Raw genomic sequence first — 16665 nt, forward strand, 5'->3', positions numbered from 1 at the left:
TCCTTTCTCTATTGGGTTTCGGCCCAACTGCGACAACCGCTCTCTCGTATGTTTTAGAAAAAGCCCCTGATTTTTCTTGAAGTACCCTGCGGTCCAACATTAAGTGCTCTTTCTCGGTTGGGTTTCGGCCCAACTGCGACAGCAGCTATCTCGCGTGCATGGCTCCGTTTAGTATTCCACGTTGTAGGCCCGGTTTGCTCTGTTTTCAGCCCGTTAGGTCCCTGCCTTTTATTAATTACAAAGAATATGTTAAACATGATTATGCTATAACTTTGCAATCGTAAGTCGGATTAAAATAATTTGTATATGTAATATGATTCAAAAAATGTGAGGTTTCCAACCGTCCTGTTATTTGTTTCTGTTAACCACTTTGAAATTCTGTTCAGAACATAAACTTAATTAACCTAATTAATTACTATGATGTATTTTGGGAAATGCTAACACACAATATAACTTCTATAAAATCTTTATATATATGAAATATGTTACAACGGCCTATATAGATCGGAGAGAGTATGCATAATCGATATCAATGGGCATATAGGAGTAATAAAGAAAGAAGAGAATAAAGGACGTGATCAGTAGGGATAAAAAGAATGGGAAGATTCAAAAGAAAATATGAATGAGAGAATGGGCCGTGGCCGAAACACATGGACGCGGAGGGGCGGCTCTAGAGTGCTAGTGTGAGATTCTCCAAAAAAAAAAAGTGCTGTGAGGGTTTGGGGGGGTTTGGTCGGCACGAGAAGGTTGGGACTTGGGGGGAGTCTGAGGGCGATGGCAAGCGCGGGGTTCCTGGAGCCTCGCGCATCTCCGCTTGCCACCTCCGCCTGGGCGCGGCTGCGCGAGCAGGGGCCTCGCGGCCTCGCCGTTGGTGCCGGCGGCGAGGGGTTTGAGCGGGTCGAGTTGACGGCGACCGTGGGGGTCAGTGCAGCTCGTGGAGGCTTAGGTGGGCTCCACCTTCCGCGCGCCGTGCGGCGGCAGACGCCGACCAACGGTGGCGGCTGGTGCGCCGAAGGGCCCATGCGCGTGCGTGTATTATTCGGGGAGCCTGACATCGGGACGCACGACGGAGCGAGCTCACAGCCGCCGTCAGAAACGAGGCCCGTGACCGCTCGACTTCTCCGGCGCGGCACGCGGTAGTCGGGGGTTCCGGCCGACGAGGAGGGGGGAGCGCCGCGAGCGGGAGTCCACGGCAGGAGGCTACGGCGTACGCGTTGGGCGGAATAGCCGCCGGAGCAGAGGGCAGAGGAGCGGCGCGAACCAACGGCGACGGCGAGCGCGGGGACCCATGGAGGCGGATGTGGCTCTTCTGGCCTCCGCCTCTCCGGCATTCCCCGGAGCGCGGCGGCCGGCGGCAACCGACCAACGAAGGAACCGCGCCGTCGCCGGTCGTCGCCGGTTGGTACTTGGTAGCGAGCGAACGGCGGCGGAGGCAGGGGCCAGTTTCTCCGCAAGGCGACAAGGGAGCGCCCGCCCGCGCGGCGCGCGTGGGCCCCGGACGCTGAGGCTCGTCGTGCGGGGGCCAGGTGGCACGGGCCTGGGCCGTTGGATCTATCCAGCTGGCCATCCGACGGTGCGGGACGCACGCGCCGGGCGAAGGGAAGGGAGGCAAGGCAAGGAGGCCGTGTGCGTTCTTTGCTGCGCCTGCGCCTCCCTGCAAAGTCTGCTCTGCTCTGCACAACACAACCGCCCGCTCGCTTTTTTGATCCTCCGCAGCGAAGGAAGGAAGGAAAGGCGAGGCGATCAACCTGCATTTCCCCTCCCCTCCCTCCCCTCCCCTCCATTTCCTCGCCTCTCGGTCTGGTTTGGTCCGCATCCAACACAAGCGCGAGAAACCCCAACGCCCGCAGCCGCAGCCGCATCCGACCAAAGCGTCCGCGGGGTAAGCTTCATCCTCTTCCCCTCGTCACCGCCTCTGCTGTTCTTGCTTGGTTGCATCGCGTGGGTAGTGCCGCTTCTGTCCTCGCTGTTTGGGCGCTGCTGATCGGGCAGGGGTATGCGCTTCTGGAGAGTTGAGCCCTGTTTTTTTCCGCGTGTGGATTTTGATTCGGTCGTGCTCGTTTCTTGCGAGCGCGTCGGCTTGGTTGAAGGCGGTGACTGATTATGGTCGAGGAGGCTGAACAGCGCCGAGACCCGTGGCGTTTTCTGTTCACCTCTTGGATCCGACGTAGTTTGATTTTCTCTCTGCCGCTGCTGCTTTTGCTCATGCGTTCGGTGGCTATTTTCCTGGAGGAGGAGAAGGAGCACCGAGACTCCATGGCGATTTCTCTTCTCCTATTTACTTCGCTTTTCTTGTCGATGCCCGTCTTGCTCTTGCATTTGGTGGCGATTTCTGGGAGAAGAGGAGGTCACGGAGCAACGGGAATCCGTGGCTGATCTCCGCTCGCTCTCTCCTGTTTTGTTTTTTAGGAACAGCGCCATGATTCTATCCCATCGCGATCTGTGTGCAGAGAGCTGTGCTTCTTGAGTCGAGACATCTGTTTTTGCGCGTGTGGATTTGGCTGCGGGCCTACACCTATCTCGCGTTCCTTGCGTTGCGTCAGGTTCCCTGAAGTTGGTGACTGATTTTCTTCGAAACGAGGACGAGGAGCACCGAGACTCCGTGGTGATTTCTCTTCATCTCTTCTGCTCTTCGGCCGATCGTTTGTGTTGTTGCCGCTGCTCTCGCTCTTGCGTTTGGTGGTGATTGCTCTGTTTTGGGGAAGAGGAGATTATGGAGCACCGGGAAATCTATAGTTTGAGGAGGATTCTCACGAGGACCCCCAACCCACGCTAATATCTGTTCCTGTCCTCTTCTCCATCCCAACTGGATACTCTTGATCTTCCCATTGTTTTTATTCTTGTTGTTGTTGGCAACTCGGTGATTCTGGTGTCGAGAAATCGCTCTTTGTGTATGTGCGTTTTGTGGGTTTCCACCATCCTCTCGATTCCCATAGTTCTGTTGCTAATCTCAGCGTGTGGTCTGTGTTACCCCTTCAGTGTTCTGTTAATGGTGAAGCCTTGATTTGGTTTTCATCTGCATTGTGCTTGTGCACATGAGTAATGTAATTTTCTGATTATATAAGCATAACCCCAGGGGCCCTTAATCCAAGCATGACTTGCAACCTACCTACCTGCAATAGAAAATCTATAATCTATTCAAATAGCAGCATATATATGTTTTCCATTCTGCAGTGTGCCAATGTAGTTCTAGTATGCCAGTGTAGTTTAGTTGATGATTGGTGACTTAGTTTATTCAGGTTCAAAATGCAACAATGTTTCTTCTCAATAGTCAGGCATGAGTTATTGAATATGTTGGTTTCTTCTTCCTGACTTACCACGGTGCCCTGTGTAGTGGTAACTAAGTATCTCTAGTATGCACAAAAAAATTGAGTTGTTCTGTACTTCCTTGATGCTAACGTGCACTGCAACTTCAAGATCGATAAGTTCTGCCTTGTTATGAATGCGTTGTTTATATTACACTTTGTGCAACTCGTTCTTGTTCTACTTTCACTTGGAGTGTGCTGACCTGTGATAGTAAAGAAGCCTTAAGTCAGTTTTTGGGATAGCTTAACCCAAGCATGAGTTCCTGCCAACCTGCAATAGGAAAACAATCTATAGTTTATCCAAATAGCGGCATAGATATGTTTTCCATTCTGTAGTGTGCCAGTGTAGTTCTAGCCTTCTAGTTGATTTCCATATTGCAGGCCATATTGGTATGTTGATCTAATTGACCTGTGTCTTTCATCAGTCAACATGAGTTCGGCTGGCAAGATCAAGGGGATCCCAGGTGCTGTCCGCAATGTCAGCTCCAAGTCGAGGAACAACCCTCTGAGGAAGTCCTTCCTCAACACGGACGCAAACTACTCCAGCAGGAAGCCCACGTATGCAGAGATGGTTCCGGACCACAGCGCCAACATTGAGGAACCCCAGGAGGTGGCGCCGGTTGTCGTCAACGCCGGCGTGGACAACATGGTGCCCGTCCACGCCGGAGAGGGAGCAGCGGTCGTCAACCACGACGACGAGGAGGCCGAGCCAGTCATCGCCGACACAAGGGCCGGCACATGGTGGTGGTGCACCATTCTGTGAGTCCGCTTCGTCTCAGTGGTCGAACTCGCGCAGTAGACTTGTAGTTCCTGGACGTGGTATCTTCATTTGAGTGCGCTTTGGATTCTTTCCCTTGCATTACCGTTACGATGTGCTTGACCTGACGGCCTGTGCTGGCCACGGCCATCTTCCGTGCGTTATTAATCATCAGTATAATCTATCACTATGAATATATTTTTATCAATAGCAGCTCCTTTCGGTATATTAATTCCCCCTTGATGATTGTGCTGAAGCAAACAGATCATAAAAAAAAACTGAAGGTAAGGAATTAACTGAGAGTTTGAGATTACAACTCCTCAAATATTTGCTACAGTCCTTGGGAGCAATTAGCTGAAATAATGCCGAAACAATCGAATATGAAGCATCGTAGGAGATTAACACTGCAACGAAGCTTTATCATTCTTCCGTTGTTCTTCATGAAAGCTGAATAAAACTGTTGCTTATTGATGATTTGGTGCGGCATACAAGAGTATATAAGAGGGTACAAACCGACTTGAGGTAGGGGTACAAAACTGACTTGGACTAGAAGTCGTATACCATAATGACTACTCTAACATCCCCCGTAGTATCAACGGCAGGCTCGACGACGTTGAGACTGAAACAGATATCTTGAAACGGCTTAGTAGGCAGTGCCTTGGTGAAAATGTCAGCAAACTGAGCCGTAGAGGGAACATGAAGCACCCGAACCTGACCAAGAGCAACCTTTTCACGAACAAAATGAATATCAATCTCAATATGCTTTGTGCGTCGGTGTTGAACTGGATTGCTGGTCATGTAGACTGCTGATATGTTGTCACAGTAGACAATAGTGGCCTGCTCAATAGGCCTGTGTAGCTCGGAGAGTACCTGCCGAATCCAGATGGTATCTGCAACGCCATGTGCCACAGCGCGATACTCAGCCTCGGCCGACGAACGTGAGACTGTAACCTATCTTTTCGAAGACCAAGAAATCAAATTGTTACCAAGAAAAACACAAAAACCGGAAGTGGACCTTCGAGTGTCAGGACAACCAGCCCAGTCTGCATCAGAGTATGCAGTAAGCGAGTTTGGAGAAGAATTATTGAGGTGGAGACCATGATTGAGAGTTCCTTTTAAATACCGAAGAATGCGTTTCACATGATTATAGTGAGGAACCCGGGGATCATGCATATAGAGACATGCTTGTTGAACAGCAAAAGAGATTTCAGGACGAGTAATGGTGAGATATTGGAGAGCACCTGTTAGGCTACGATAGAGAGTAGGATCGAAAAAGGGTTCACCGGTAGCCGAAAGTTTAAAACTAGTATCGACAGGAGTGCGAGATGATTGACAGTCAAGCATACCAGCACGATTAAGAAGATCAAGAATATACTGGCGTTGGGAAAGAAAAAGGCTGGAAGAATCTCGAACAACAGCAATGCCTAAGAAATGATGAAGGAGTCCTAGGTCAGTCATAGAAAATTCAGATCTAAGAAGAGAGACAATATGATCTAAGAACTTTTGAGAGGAGGCGTAAGAATGATATCATCTACATAGAGAAGTAAATAGGCAGTGTCAGAAGTTTGATGATACACAAAAAGAGAGGTGTCGGAGAGAGATGGAGTGAAGCCTATTGTTTGAATGAAGGAGGAGAAGCGTTGAAACCAAGCTCGTGGGGCCTGTTTAAGACCGAAGAGAGATTTCTGAAGAAGACATACATGAGTTGGAAAGGATGGATTTTCAAAACCCAGAGGTTGCTGGTAGTAGACAGTTTCTTGAAGGGAACCATGGAGGAAAGCATTTTTAACATCAAGTTGGTGAATGGGCCATGAAGAGGAGACAGCAACACTAAGAACGGTGCGAATGGTGCTAGGTTTAACAACAGGAGAGAAGGTTTCTTCGTAATCAATTCCTTGTTGCTGAGAAAAGCCACGACAAACCCACCTGGCTTTATATCGTGAGAGGCTCCCATCGGAGTGGAACTTTTGGCGAAAAATCCATTTGCCAGAAACAATATTTGTATTGGGAGGACGAGGAACAAGTTGCCAGGTGTTGTTTTGAAGTAAAGCATTATATTCTTCTTGCATGGCAGCGGCCCAATTGGGATCATGTAGAGCAGTTTTGTAATTCTTTGGAAGAGAAGTGAGAGATACGGAGGTATGAAGGTTTAGGCGGTCTTGGGGTTGATGAAATCCTGATTTGGCCCTAGTACGCATGCGATGATCATTAATCGGGGCTGTTGTAGGAATAGCACGAGGGGGTAAGGTGGGTACTGGTGAGTCCGGCGCAGCGGAAGAGTCGGACGAAGGAGTAGGGCTGGGTGGTGGAGTGGGAGCAGGGCTGGGTGGTGGAGTGGGAGCAGGGGCCGGGGGTGTTGGGGAGGAAGCAGGGGTCGGGGGAGTTGGAGACGTCTCGGGTGGGGTGAGTGTATGGTTGAGATTGGCTATGGTGGGTGTTAATGATGGTGGTGATAAGTTGTGTTCGGCAGGTAGGGCAGTATATAGTTGGAAAGGACGGGGAGAGGGGGTGTTTGCGCAGCTAGGGGTGTTGGATGGTGTAGTAGTGCGTTGTGAGAAAGGAAAAATGTGCTCAGCAAACGTGTCATGATGAGAGTGTTGGGGAACGTAGTAATTTTAAAAAAATTCCTACGCACACGCAAGATCATGGTGATGCATAGCAACAAGAGGGGAGAGTGTTGTCCACGTACCCTCGTAGACCGAAAGCGGAAGCGTTATCACAACGCGGTTGATGTAGTCGTACGTCTTCACGATCCGACCGATCAAGTACCGAACGCACGGCACCTCCGAGTTCTACACACGTTCAGCTTGATGACGTCCCTCGAACTCCGATCCAGCCGAGTGTTGAGGGAGAGTTTCGTCAGCACGACGGCGTGGTGACGATGATGATGTTCCACCGACGCAGGGCTTCGCCTAAGCTCCGCAACGGTATTATCGAGGTGTAATTTGGTGGAGGGGGGCACCGCACACGGCTAAGAGATCTCAAGGATCAATTGTTGTGTCTCTGGGGTGCCCCCTGCCCCCGTATATAAAGGAGCTAGGGGGAGGCAGCAAGCCAAGGGGAGAGGCGCGCCATAGGGGGGAGTCCTACTCCCACCGGGAGTAGGACTCCTTTCCTTGTGGGAGTAGGAGAAGGGAAGGGGGAAGGAGAAAGAAGGAAGGGTGCGCCCCCCTTCCCTAGTCCAATTCGGACCAGACCATGGGGAGGGGTGCGGCCACCTTTTGAGGCCTTTTTCTTCTTTCCCGTATGGCCCATTAAGGCCCAATACGAATTCCCGTAACTCTCCGGTACTCCGAAAAATACCCGAATCACTCGGAACCTTTCCGAAGTCCGAATATAGTCGTCCAATATATCGATTTTTACGTCTCGACCATTTCGAGACTCCTCGTCATATCCCCGATCTCATCCGGGACTCCGAACTCCTTCGGTACATCAAAACTCAATAAAACTGTCATCGTAACGTTAAGCGTGCGGACCCTACGGGTTCGAGAACTATGTAGACATGACCGAGATACGTCTCCGGTCAATAACCAATAGCGGGACCTGGATGCCCATATTGGCTCCCACATATTCTACGAAGATCTTTATCGGTCAGACCGCATAACAACATACGTTGTTCCCTTTGTCACCGGTATGTTACTTGCCCGAGATTTGATCGTCGGTATCTCGATACCTAGTTCAATCTCGTTACCGGCAAGTCTCTTTACTCGTTCCGTAACACATCATCCCGCAACTAACTCATTAGTCACAATGCTTGCAAGGCTTATAGTGATGTGCATTACCGAGTGGGCCCAGAGATACCTCTCCGACAATTGGAGTGACAAATCCTAATCTCGAAATACGCCAACCCAACAAGTACCTTTGGAGACACCTGTAGAGCACCTTTATAATCACCCATTTACGTTGTGACGTTTGGTAGCACACAAAGTGTTCCTCCGGTAAACGGGAGTTGCATAATCTCATAGTCATAGGAACATGTATAAGTCATGAAGAAAGCAATAGCAACATACTAAACGATCGAGTGCTAAGCTAACGGAATGGGTCAAGTCAATCACGTCATTCTCCTAATGAGGTGATCTCGTTAATCAAATGACAACTTATGTCTATGGCTAGGAAACATAACCATCTTTGATTAACGAGCTAGTCAAGTAGAGGCATACTAGTGACACTCTGTTTGTCTATATATTCACACATGTATTATGTTTCCGGTTAATACAATTCTAGCATGAATAATAAACATTTATCATGATATAAGGAAATATATAATACTTTATTATTGCCTCTAGGGCATATTTCCTTCAGTCTCCCACTTGCACTAGAGTCAATAATCTAGTTCACATCGCCATGTGATTTAACATCAATAATTCACATCACCATGTGATTAACACCCATAGTTCACATCTCTATGTGACCAACACTCAAAGGGTTTACTAGAGTCAATAATCTAGTTCACATCGCTATGTGATTAACACCCAAAGAGTACTAAGGTGTGATCATGTTTTGATTGTGAGATAATTTTAGTCAACGGGTCTGTCACATTCAGATCCGTAAGTATTTTGCAAATTTCTATGTCTACAATGCTCTGCACGGAGCTACTCTAGCTAATTGCTCCCACTTTCAATATGTATCTAGACCGAGACTTAGAGTCATCTAGATTTAGTGTCAAAACTTGCATCGACGTAACCCTTTACGACGAACCTTTTGTCACTTCCATAATCGAGAAACATTTCCTTATTCCACTAAGGATAATTTTGACCGCTGTCCAGTGATCTACTCCTAGATCACTATTGTACTCCCTTGCCAAAATCAGTGTAGGGTATACAATAGATCTGGTACACAGCATGGCATACTTTATAGAACCTATGGCCAAGGCATAGGGAATGACTTTCATTCTCTTTCTATCTTTCTGCCGTGGTCGGGCTTTGAGTCTTACTCAATTTCACACCTTGTAACACAGGCAAGAACTCTTTCTTTGACTGTTCTATTTTGAACTACTTCAAAATCTTGTTAAGGTATGTACTCATTGAAAAACTTATCAAGCGTCTTCATCTATCTCTATAGATCTTGATGCTCAATATGTAAGCAGCTTCACCGAGGTCTTTCTTTGAAAAAACTCCTTTCAAACACTCCTTTATGCTTTGCAGAATAATTCTACATTATTTCCGATCAACAATATGTCATTCACATATACTTATCAGAAATGCTGTAGTGCTCCCACTCACTTTCTTGTAAATACAGGCTTCACCGTAAGTCTGTATAAAACTATATCCTTTGATCAACTTATCAAAGCGTATATTCCAACTCCGAGATGCTTGCACCAGTCCATAGATGGATCGCTGGAGCTTGCATATTTTGTTAGCACCTTTAGGATTGACAAAACCTTCTGGTTGCATCATATACAACTCTTCTTTAATAAATCCATTAAGGAATGCAGTTTTGTTTATCCATTTGCCATATTTCATAAAATGCGGCAATTGCTAACATGATTCAGACAGACTTAAGCATAGATACGAGTGAGAAACTCTCATCGTAGTCAACACCTTGAACTTGTCGAAAAACCTTTTTGCGACAATTCTAGCTTTGTAGATAGTAACACTACTATCAGCGTCCGTCTTCCTCTTGACGATCCATTTATTCTCAATTGCTTGCCGATCATCGGGCAAGTCAACCAAAGTCCACACTTTGTTCTCATACATGGATCTCATCTCAGATTTCATGGCCTCAAGCCATTTTGCGGAATCTGGGCTCACCATCGCTTCTTCATAGTTCGTAGGTTCGTCATGGTCTAGTAACATAACCTCCAGAACAGGATTACCGTACCACTCTGGTGCGGATCTTACTCTGGTTGATCTACGAGGTTCAGTAATAACTTGATCTGAAGTTTCATGATCATCATCATTAACTTCCTCACTAATTGGTGTAGGTGTCTCAGAAACTGGTTTCTGTGATGAACTACTTTCCAATAAGGGAGCAGGTACAGTTACCTCATCAAGTTCTACTTTCCTCCCACTCACTTCTTTCGAGAGAAACTCCTTCTCTAGAAAGGATCCATTCTTAGCAACGAATGTCTTGCCTTCGGATCTGTGATAGAAGGTGTACCCAACTGTCTCCTTTGGGTATCCTATGAAGACACATTTCTCCGATTTGGGTTTGAGCTTATCAGGATGAAACTTTTTCACATAAGCATCGCAACCCCAAACTTTAAGAAACGACAACTTTGGTTTCTTGCCAAACCACAGTTCATAAGATGTCGTCTCAACGGATTTAGATGGTACCCTATTTAACGTGAATGCAGCTGTCTCTAATGCATAACCCCAAAAAACGATAGTGGTAGATCGGTAAGAGACATCATATATCGCACCATATCTAATAAAGTACGGTTACGATGTTCGGACACACCATTACACTGTGGTGTTCCAGGTGGCGTGAGTAGTGAAACTATTTCACATTGTTTTAACTGAAGGCCAAACTCGTAACCCAAATATTTTACCTCTGCGATCATATCGTAGAAACTTTTATTTTCTTGTTACGATGATTCTCCACTTCACTCTGAAATTCTTTGAACTTTTCAAATGTTTCAGACTTTGTGTTTCATCAAGTAGATATACCCATATCTGCTCAAATCATTTGTGAAAGTCAGAAAATAATGATACCTGCTACGAGCCTCAATATTCATCGGACCACATACATCTGTATGTATGATTCCCAACAAATCTGTTGCTCTCTCCATATTTCCGGAGAACGACGTTTCAGTCATCTTGCCCATGAGGCACGGTTCGCAAGCATCAAGTGATTCATAACCAAGTGATTCCAAAATCCCATCAGTATGGAGTTTCTTCATGCGCTTTACACCAATATGACCTAAACGGCAGTGCCACAAATAAGTTGCACTATCATTATTAACTTTGCATCTTTTGGCTTCAATATTATGATTATGTGTATCACTACGATCGAGATCCAACAAACCATTTTCGTTGGTGTGTATGACCATAGAAGGTTTTTATTCATGTAAATAGAACAACAATTGTTCTCTAACTTAAATGAATAACCGTATTGCAATAAACATGATCAAATCATATTCATGCTCAACGCAAACACCAAATAACACTTATTTAGTTTCAACACTAATCCCGAAAGTATAGGGAGTGTGCGATGATGATCATATCAATCTTGGAACCACTTCCAATACACATCGTCACCTCGCCTTTTACTAGTCTCTGTTTATTCTGCAACTCCCGTTTCGAGTTACTACTCTTTAGCAACTGAACCAGTATCAAATACTGAGGGGTTGCTATAAACACTAGTAAAGTACACATCAATAACATGTATATCCAATATACCTTTGTTCACTTTGCCATCCTTCTTATCCACCAAATAGTTGGGGTAGTTCCGCTTCCAGTGACCAGTCCCTTTGCAGTAGAAGCACTTAGTCTCAGGCTTAGGTACAGACTTGGGCTTTTTCACTTGAGTAGCAACTTGCTTGCCGTTCTTTTTGAAGTTCCCCTTCTTCCCTTTGCCCTTTTCTTGAAACTAGTGGTCTCGTCAACCATCAACATTGAAGTGGTCTCGTCAACCATCAACACTTGATGTTTTTCTTGATTTCTACCTTCGTCGATTTCAGCATCACGAAGAGCTCGGGAATTACTTTCGTCATCCCTTGCATACTATAGTTCATCACGAAGTTCTACTAACTTGGTGATGGTGACTAGAGAATTCTGTCAATCACTATTTTATCTGGAAGATAAACTCCCACTTGATTCAAGCGATTGTAGTACCCAGACAATCTGAGCACATGCTCACTAGTTGAGCGATTCTCCTCCATCTTTTAGCTATAGAACTTGTTGGAGACTTCATATCTCTCAACTCGGGTATTTGCTTGAAATATTAACTTCAACTCCTGGAACATCTCATATGGTCCATGACGTTCAAAACGTCTTTGAAGTCCCGATTCTAAGCCGTTAAGCATGGTGCACTAAACTATCAAGTAGTCATCATATTGAGCTAGCCAAACGTTCATAACGTCTGCATCTGCTCCTGCAATAGGTCTGTCACCTAGCGGTGCATCAAGGACATAATTTTTCTGTGCAGCAATGAGGATAATCCTCAGATCACGGATCCAATCCGCATCTTTGCTACTAACATCTTTCAACATAATTTTTCTCTAGGAACATATCAAAAATAAACACAGGGAAGCAACAACGCGAGCTATTGATCTACAACATAATTTGCAAAATACTATCAGGACTAAGTTCATGATAAATTTAAGTTCAATTAATCATATTACTTAAGAACTCCCACTTAGATAGACATCCCTCTAATCCTCTAAGTGATCACGTGATCCATATCAACTAAACCATGTCCGATCATCACGTGAGATGGAGTAGTTTCAATGGTGAACATCACTATGTTGATCATATCTACTATATGATTCACGCTCGACCTTTCGGTCTCCGTGTTCCGAGGCCATATCTGTTATATGCTAGGCTCGTCAAGTTTAACCTGAGTATTCCGCGTGTGCAACTGTTTTGCACCCGTTGTATTTGAACGTAGAGCCTATCACACCCGATCATCACGTGGTGTCTCAGCACGAAGAACTTTCGCAACGGTGCATACTCAGGGAGAACACTTATACTTTGATAATTTAGTGAAGGATCATCTTATAATGCTACCGTCAAACAAAGCAAGATAAGATGCATAAAGGATTAACATCACATGCAATCAATATAAGTGATATGATATGGCCATCATCATCTTGTGCTTGTGATCTCCATCTCCGAAGCACCGTGCTTGTGATCTCCATCTCCGAAGCACCGTCATGATCACCATCGTCACCGGCGCGACACCTTGATCTCCATCGTAGCATCGTTGTCGTCTCGCCAACTTATTGCTTTTACGACTATCGCTACCGCTTAGTGATAAAGTAAAACTATTACATGGCGATTGCATCTCATACAATAAAGCGACAACCATATGGCTCCTGCCAGTTGCCGATAACTCGGTTACAAAACATGATCATCTCATACAACACATTATATCACATCATGTCTTGACCATATCACATCACAACATGCCCTGCAAAAACAAGTTAGACGTCCTCTACTTTGTTGTTGCATATTTTACGTGGCTGCTACGGGCTTAGCAAGAACCGTTCTTACCTACGCATCAAAACCACAACGATAGTTTGTCAAGTTGGTGCTGTTTTAACCTTCGCAAGGACCGGGCGTAGCCACACTCGGTTCAACTAAAGTGAGAGAGACAGACACCCGCCGGTCACCTTTAAGCAACGAGTGCTCGCAACGGTGAAACCAGTCTCGCGTAAGCGTACGCGTAATGTCGGTCCGGGCCGCTTCATCTCACAATACCGCTGAACCAAAGTATGACATGCTGGTAAGCAGTATGACTTATATCGCCCACAACTCACTTGTGTTCTACTCGTGCATAGCATCAACGCATAAAACCAGGCTCGGATGCCACTGTTGGGGAACGTAGTAATTTCAAAAATTTCCTACGCACACGCAAGATCATGGTGATGCATAGCAACGAGAGGGGAGAGTGTTGTCCACGTACCCTCGTAGACCGACAGCGGAAGCGTTATCACAACGCGGTTGATGTAGTCGTACGTCTTCACGATCCGACCGATCAAGTACCGAACGCACGGCACCTCCGAGTTCTACACACGTTCAGCTCGATGACGTCCCTCGAACTCCGATCCAGCCGAGTGTTGAGGGAGAGTTTCGTCAGCACGACGGCGTGGTGACGATGATGATGTTCCACCGACGCAGGGCTTCGCCTAAGCTCCGCAACGGTATTATCGAGGTGTAATTTGGTGGAGGGGGGCACCGCACACGGCTAAGAGATCTCAAGGATCAATTGTTGTGTCTCTGGGGTGCCCCCTGCCCCCGTATATAAAGGAGCAAGGGGGAGGCAGCAAGCCAAGGGGAGAGGCGCGCCATAGGGGGGAGTCCTACTCCCACCGGGAGTAGGACTCCTCCTTTCCTTGTGGGAGTAGGAGAAGGGAAGGGGGAAGGAGAAAGAAGGAAGGGTGCGCCCCCCTTCCCTAGTCCAATTCGGACCAGACCATGGGGAGGGGTGCGGCCACCTTTTGAGGCCTTTTTCTCCTTTCCCGTATGGCCCATTAAGGCCCAATACGAATTCCCGTAACTCTCCGGTACTCCGAAAAATACCCGAATCACTCGGAACCTTTCCGAAGTCCGAATATAGTCGTCCAATATATTGATTTTTACATCTCGACCATTTCGAGACTCCTCGTCATATCCCCGATCTCATCCGGGACTCCGAACTCCTTCGGTACATCAAAACTCAATAAAACTGTCATCGTAACGTTAAGCGTGCGGACCCTACGGGTTCGAGAACTATGTAGACATGACCGAGACACGTCTCCGGTCAATAACCAATAGCGGGACCTGGATGCCCATATTGGCTCCCACATATTCTACGAAGATCTTTATCGGTCAGACCGCATAACAACATACGTTGTTCCCTTTGTCACCGGTATGTTACTTGCCCGAGATTTGATCGTCGGTATCTCGATACCTAGTTCAATCTCGTTACCGGCAAGTCTCTTTACTCGTTCCGTAACACATCATCCCGCAACTAACTCATTAGTCACAATGCTTGCAAGGCTTATAGTGATGTGCATTACCGAGTGGGCCCAGAGATACCTCTCCGACAATTGGAGTGACAAATCCTAATCTCGAAATACGCCAACCCAACAAGTACCTTTGGAGACACCTGTAGAGCACCTTTATAATCACCCATTTACGTTGTGACGTTTGGTAGCACACAAAGTGTTCCTCCGGTAAACGGGAGTTGCATAATCTCATAGTCATAGGAACATGTATAAGTCATGAAGAAAGCAATAGCAACATACTAAACGATCGAGTGCTAAGCTAACGGAATGGGTCAAGTCAATCACGTCATTCTCCTAATGAGGTGATCTCGTTAATCAAATGACAACTTATGTCTATGGCTAGGAAACATAACCATCTTTGATTAACGAGCTAGTCAAGTAGAGGCATACTAGTGACACTCTGTTTGTCTATATATTCACACATGTATTATGTTTCCGGTTAATACAATTCTAGCATGAATAATAAACATTTATCATGATATAAGGAAATATATAATACTTTATTATTGTCTCTAGGGCATATTTCCTTCAGAGAGACATGAACGTGTCCGGTGTGAAGGTCGAGACAGCGATAGCCTTTGTGCTCGTCAGAGAAGCCGAGAAAAGCACATGGGATAGAGCGTGGTGACAATTTATTTGCAGAAGTGGCGTAGGCATTGGAAAAACAGAGACAGCCGAAAACACGAACTGCGGAGTAGTTGGGGTGGGAAAGAAAGAGGGAATAATAGGGAGTAGTGTTGGGTTTAGTTTTAGAAGGTCGAATATTTAGAAGGAAGGTGGCCATGTGTAGGGCTTCAGCCCAAAACTTGGGAGGCATAGATGATTGAATGAGGAGAGTGCGAACTATATCATTGAGGGTGCGAAGAGAGCGTTCTGCTTTACCATTTTGAGGGGAGGTGTAGGGACATGAGAACCTAAGCAGGATGCCATGTTGTAAGAAGAAAGTACGATTTTTAATGTTATCAAACTCGCGACCATTGTCACATTGGATAAAGCGAATTGGGAGGAAGAAGTGAACAGACACATAGCGTTGAAAATTAAGGAAAAGAGAATGGACCTCGGATTTGTTGCGTAGAGGAAAAGTCCAGACAAAGTGGGTGAAATCATCTAGGATAACAAGGTAGTATTTAAAACCCGAAATACTTGCAATGGGAGAGGTCCATAAATCACAATGTATTAATTCAAAGGGATAAGTGCTACAAGAACTAGAGGAAGTAAAGGGAAGACGCACATGTTTGCCTAATTGACAAGACTCGCAAAACACAGAATTATGAGAGTCCCTATGACATGGTATGGTAAATTCACTAAGCATAGAAGCTAAGACGGTGGGGTTGGGATGGCCCAAGCGACGATGCCAGAGATCGACGGAGGCCAGCATGGATGTTGGAGGGGTGGCGGCAGGAACTCCATTAAGAGAATAAAGATCACCGGAGCTATTGAAGTGAGCGATCTCGTCCTTGGTCAGGTAATCCTTCACGGATAAACCAAAAGGGTCAAATTCAGCCGAAACTAGATTGTCGCAAGTAAATTGGCGAACAGAGATAAGATTTTTAATGAGGGCGGGTGCAACTAGAACATCGCGAAGTAAAAGAGGTTTGGTGGAAGAGGGAAGTTGAGCCTGACCAATACAATATATAGGAATAGATGATCCATCTCCAAGGATAATGGAAGGGAAAGGAGATTTAGTGCAAGAAGATAACCAATTACTAGATGCAGACATATGACTAGAGGCCCCTGAATCAAAGATCCAATCCGTACCTGAGTTTCCTTGTGCAGCAAAGTTATTCATGGCCTAGAGAAAGGCAGCTTGATCCCAGCTCGGCGTCGCAGCTGAGGGTGGCGTCGGAAGCGGTGCCGGCGGATACGATGGTGAAGGCAGTAGGGCCGGCTGGGGAGTGTAGTAGGCATTGGCCGGCTGTGGTGGGGGTGGCGTCGGGAGCAGGACCGGCTGA

At 46.4% G+C, this 16665-nt stretch overlaps 1 protein-coding gene across 1 annotated transcript; it reads left to right on the forward strand.

The window, feature by feature from the left end:
* Positions 1–1768: 1768 nt before the first annotated feature.
* Positions 1769–4288, forward strand: LOC123049565 (uncharacterized). Its single transcript, XM_044472466.1, has 2 exons — positions 1769–1882; positions 3731–4288. Exon 2 carries the CDS (start codon positions 3736–3738, stop codon positions 4066–4068), a length of 333 nt encoding a protein of 110 aa, XP_044328401.1. The 5' UTR covers positions 1769–1882; positions 3731–3735; the 3' UTR covers positions 4069–4288.
* The last annotated feature ends 12377 nt before the right edge of the window (positions 4289–16665 follow it).

The sequence above is a fragment of the Triticum aestivum genome, chromosome 2D (assembly GCF_018294505.1).
Source record: "Triticum aestivum cultivar Chinese Spring chromosome 2D, IWGSC CS RefSeq v2.1, whole genome shotgun sequence".
Lineage (NCBI taxonomy): Eukaryota > Viridiplantae > Streptophyta > Magnoliopsida > Poales > Poaceae > Triticum > Triticum aestivum.

Coding starts and splice junctions, on each gene's coding strand:
- LOC123049565 (XM_044472466.1), top strand. CDS start 3,736: ATGAGTTCGGCTGGCAAGATCAAGGGGATCCCAGGTGCTGTCCGCAAT.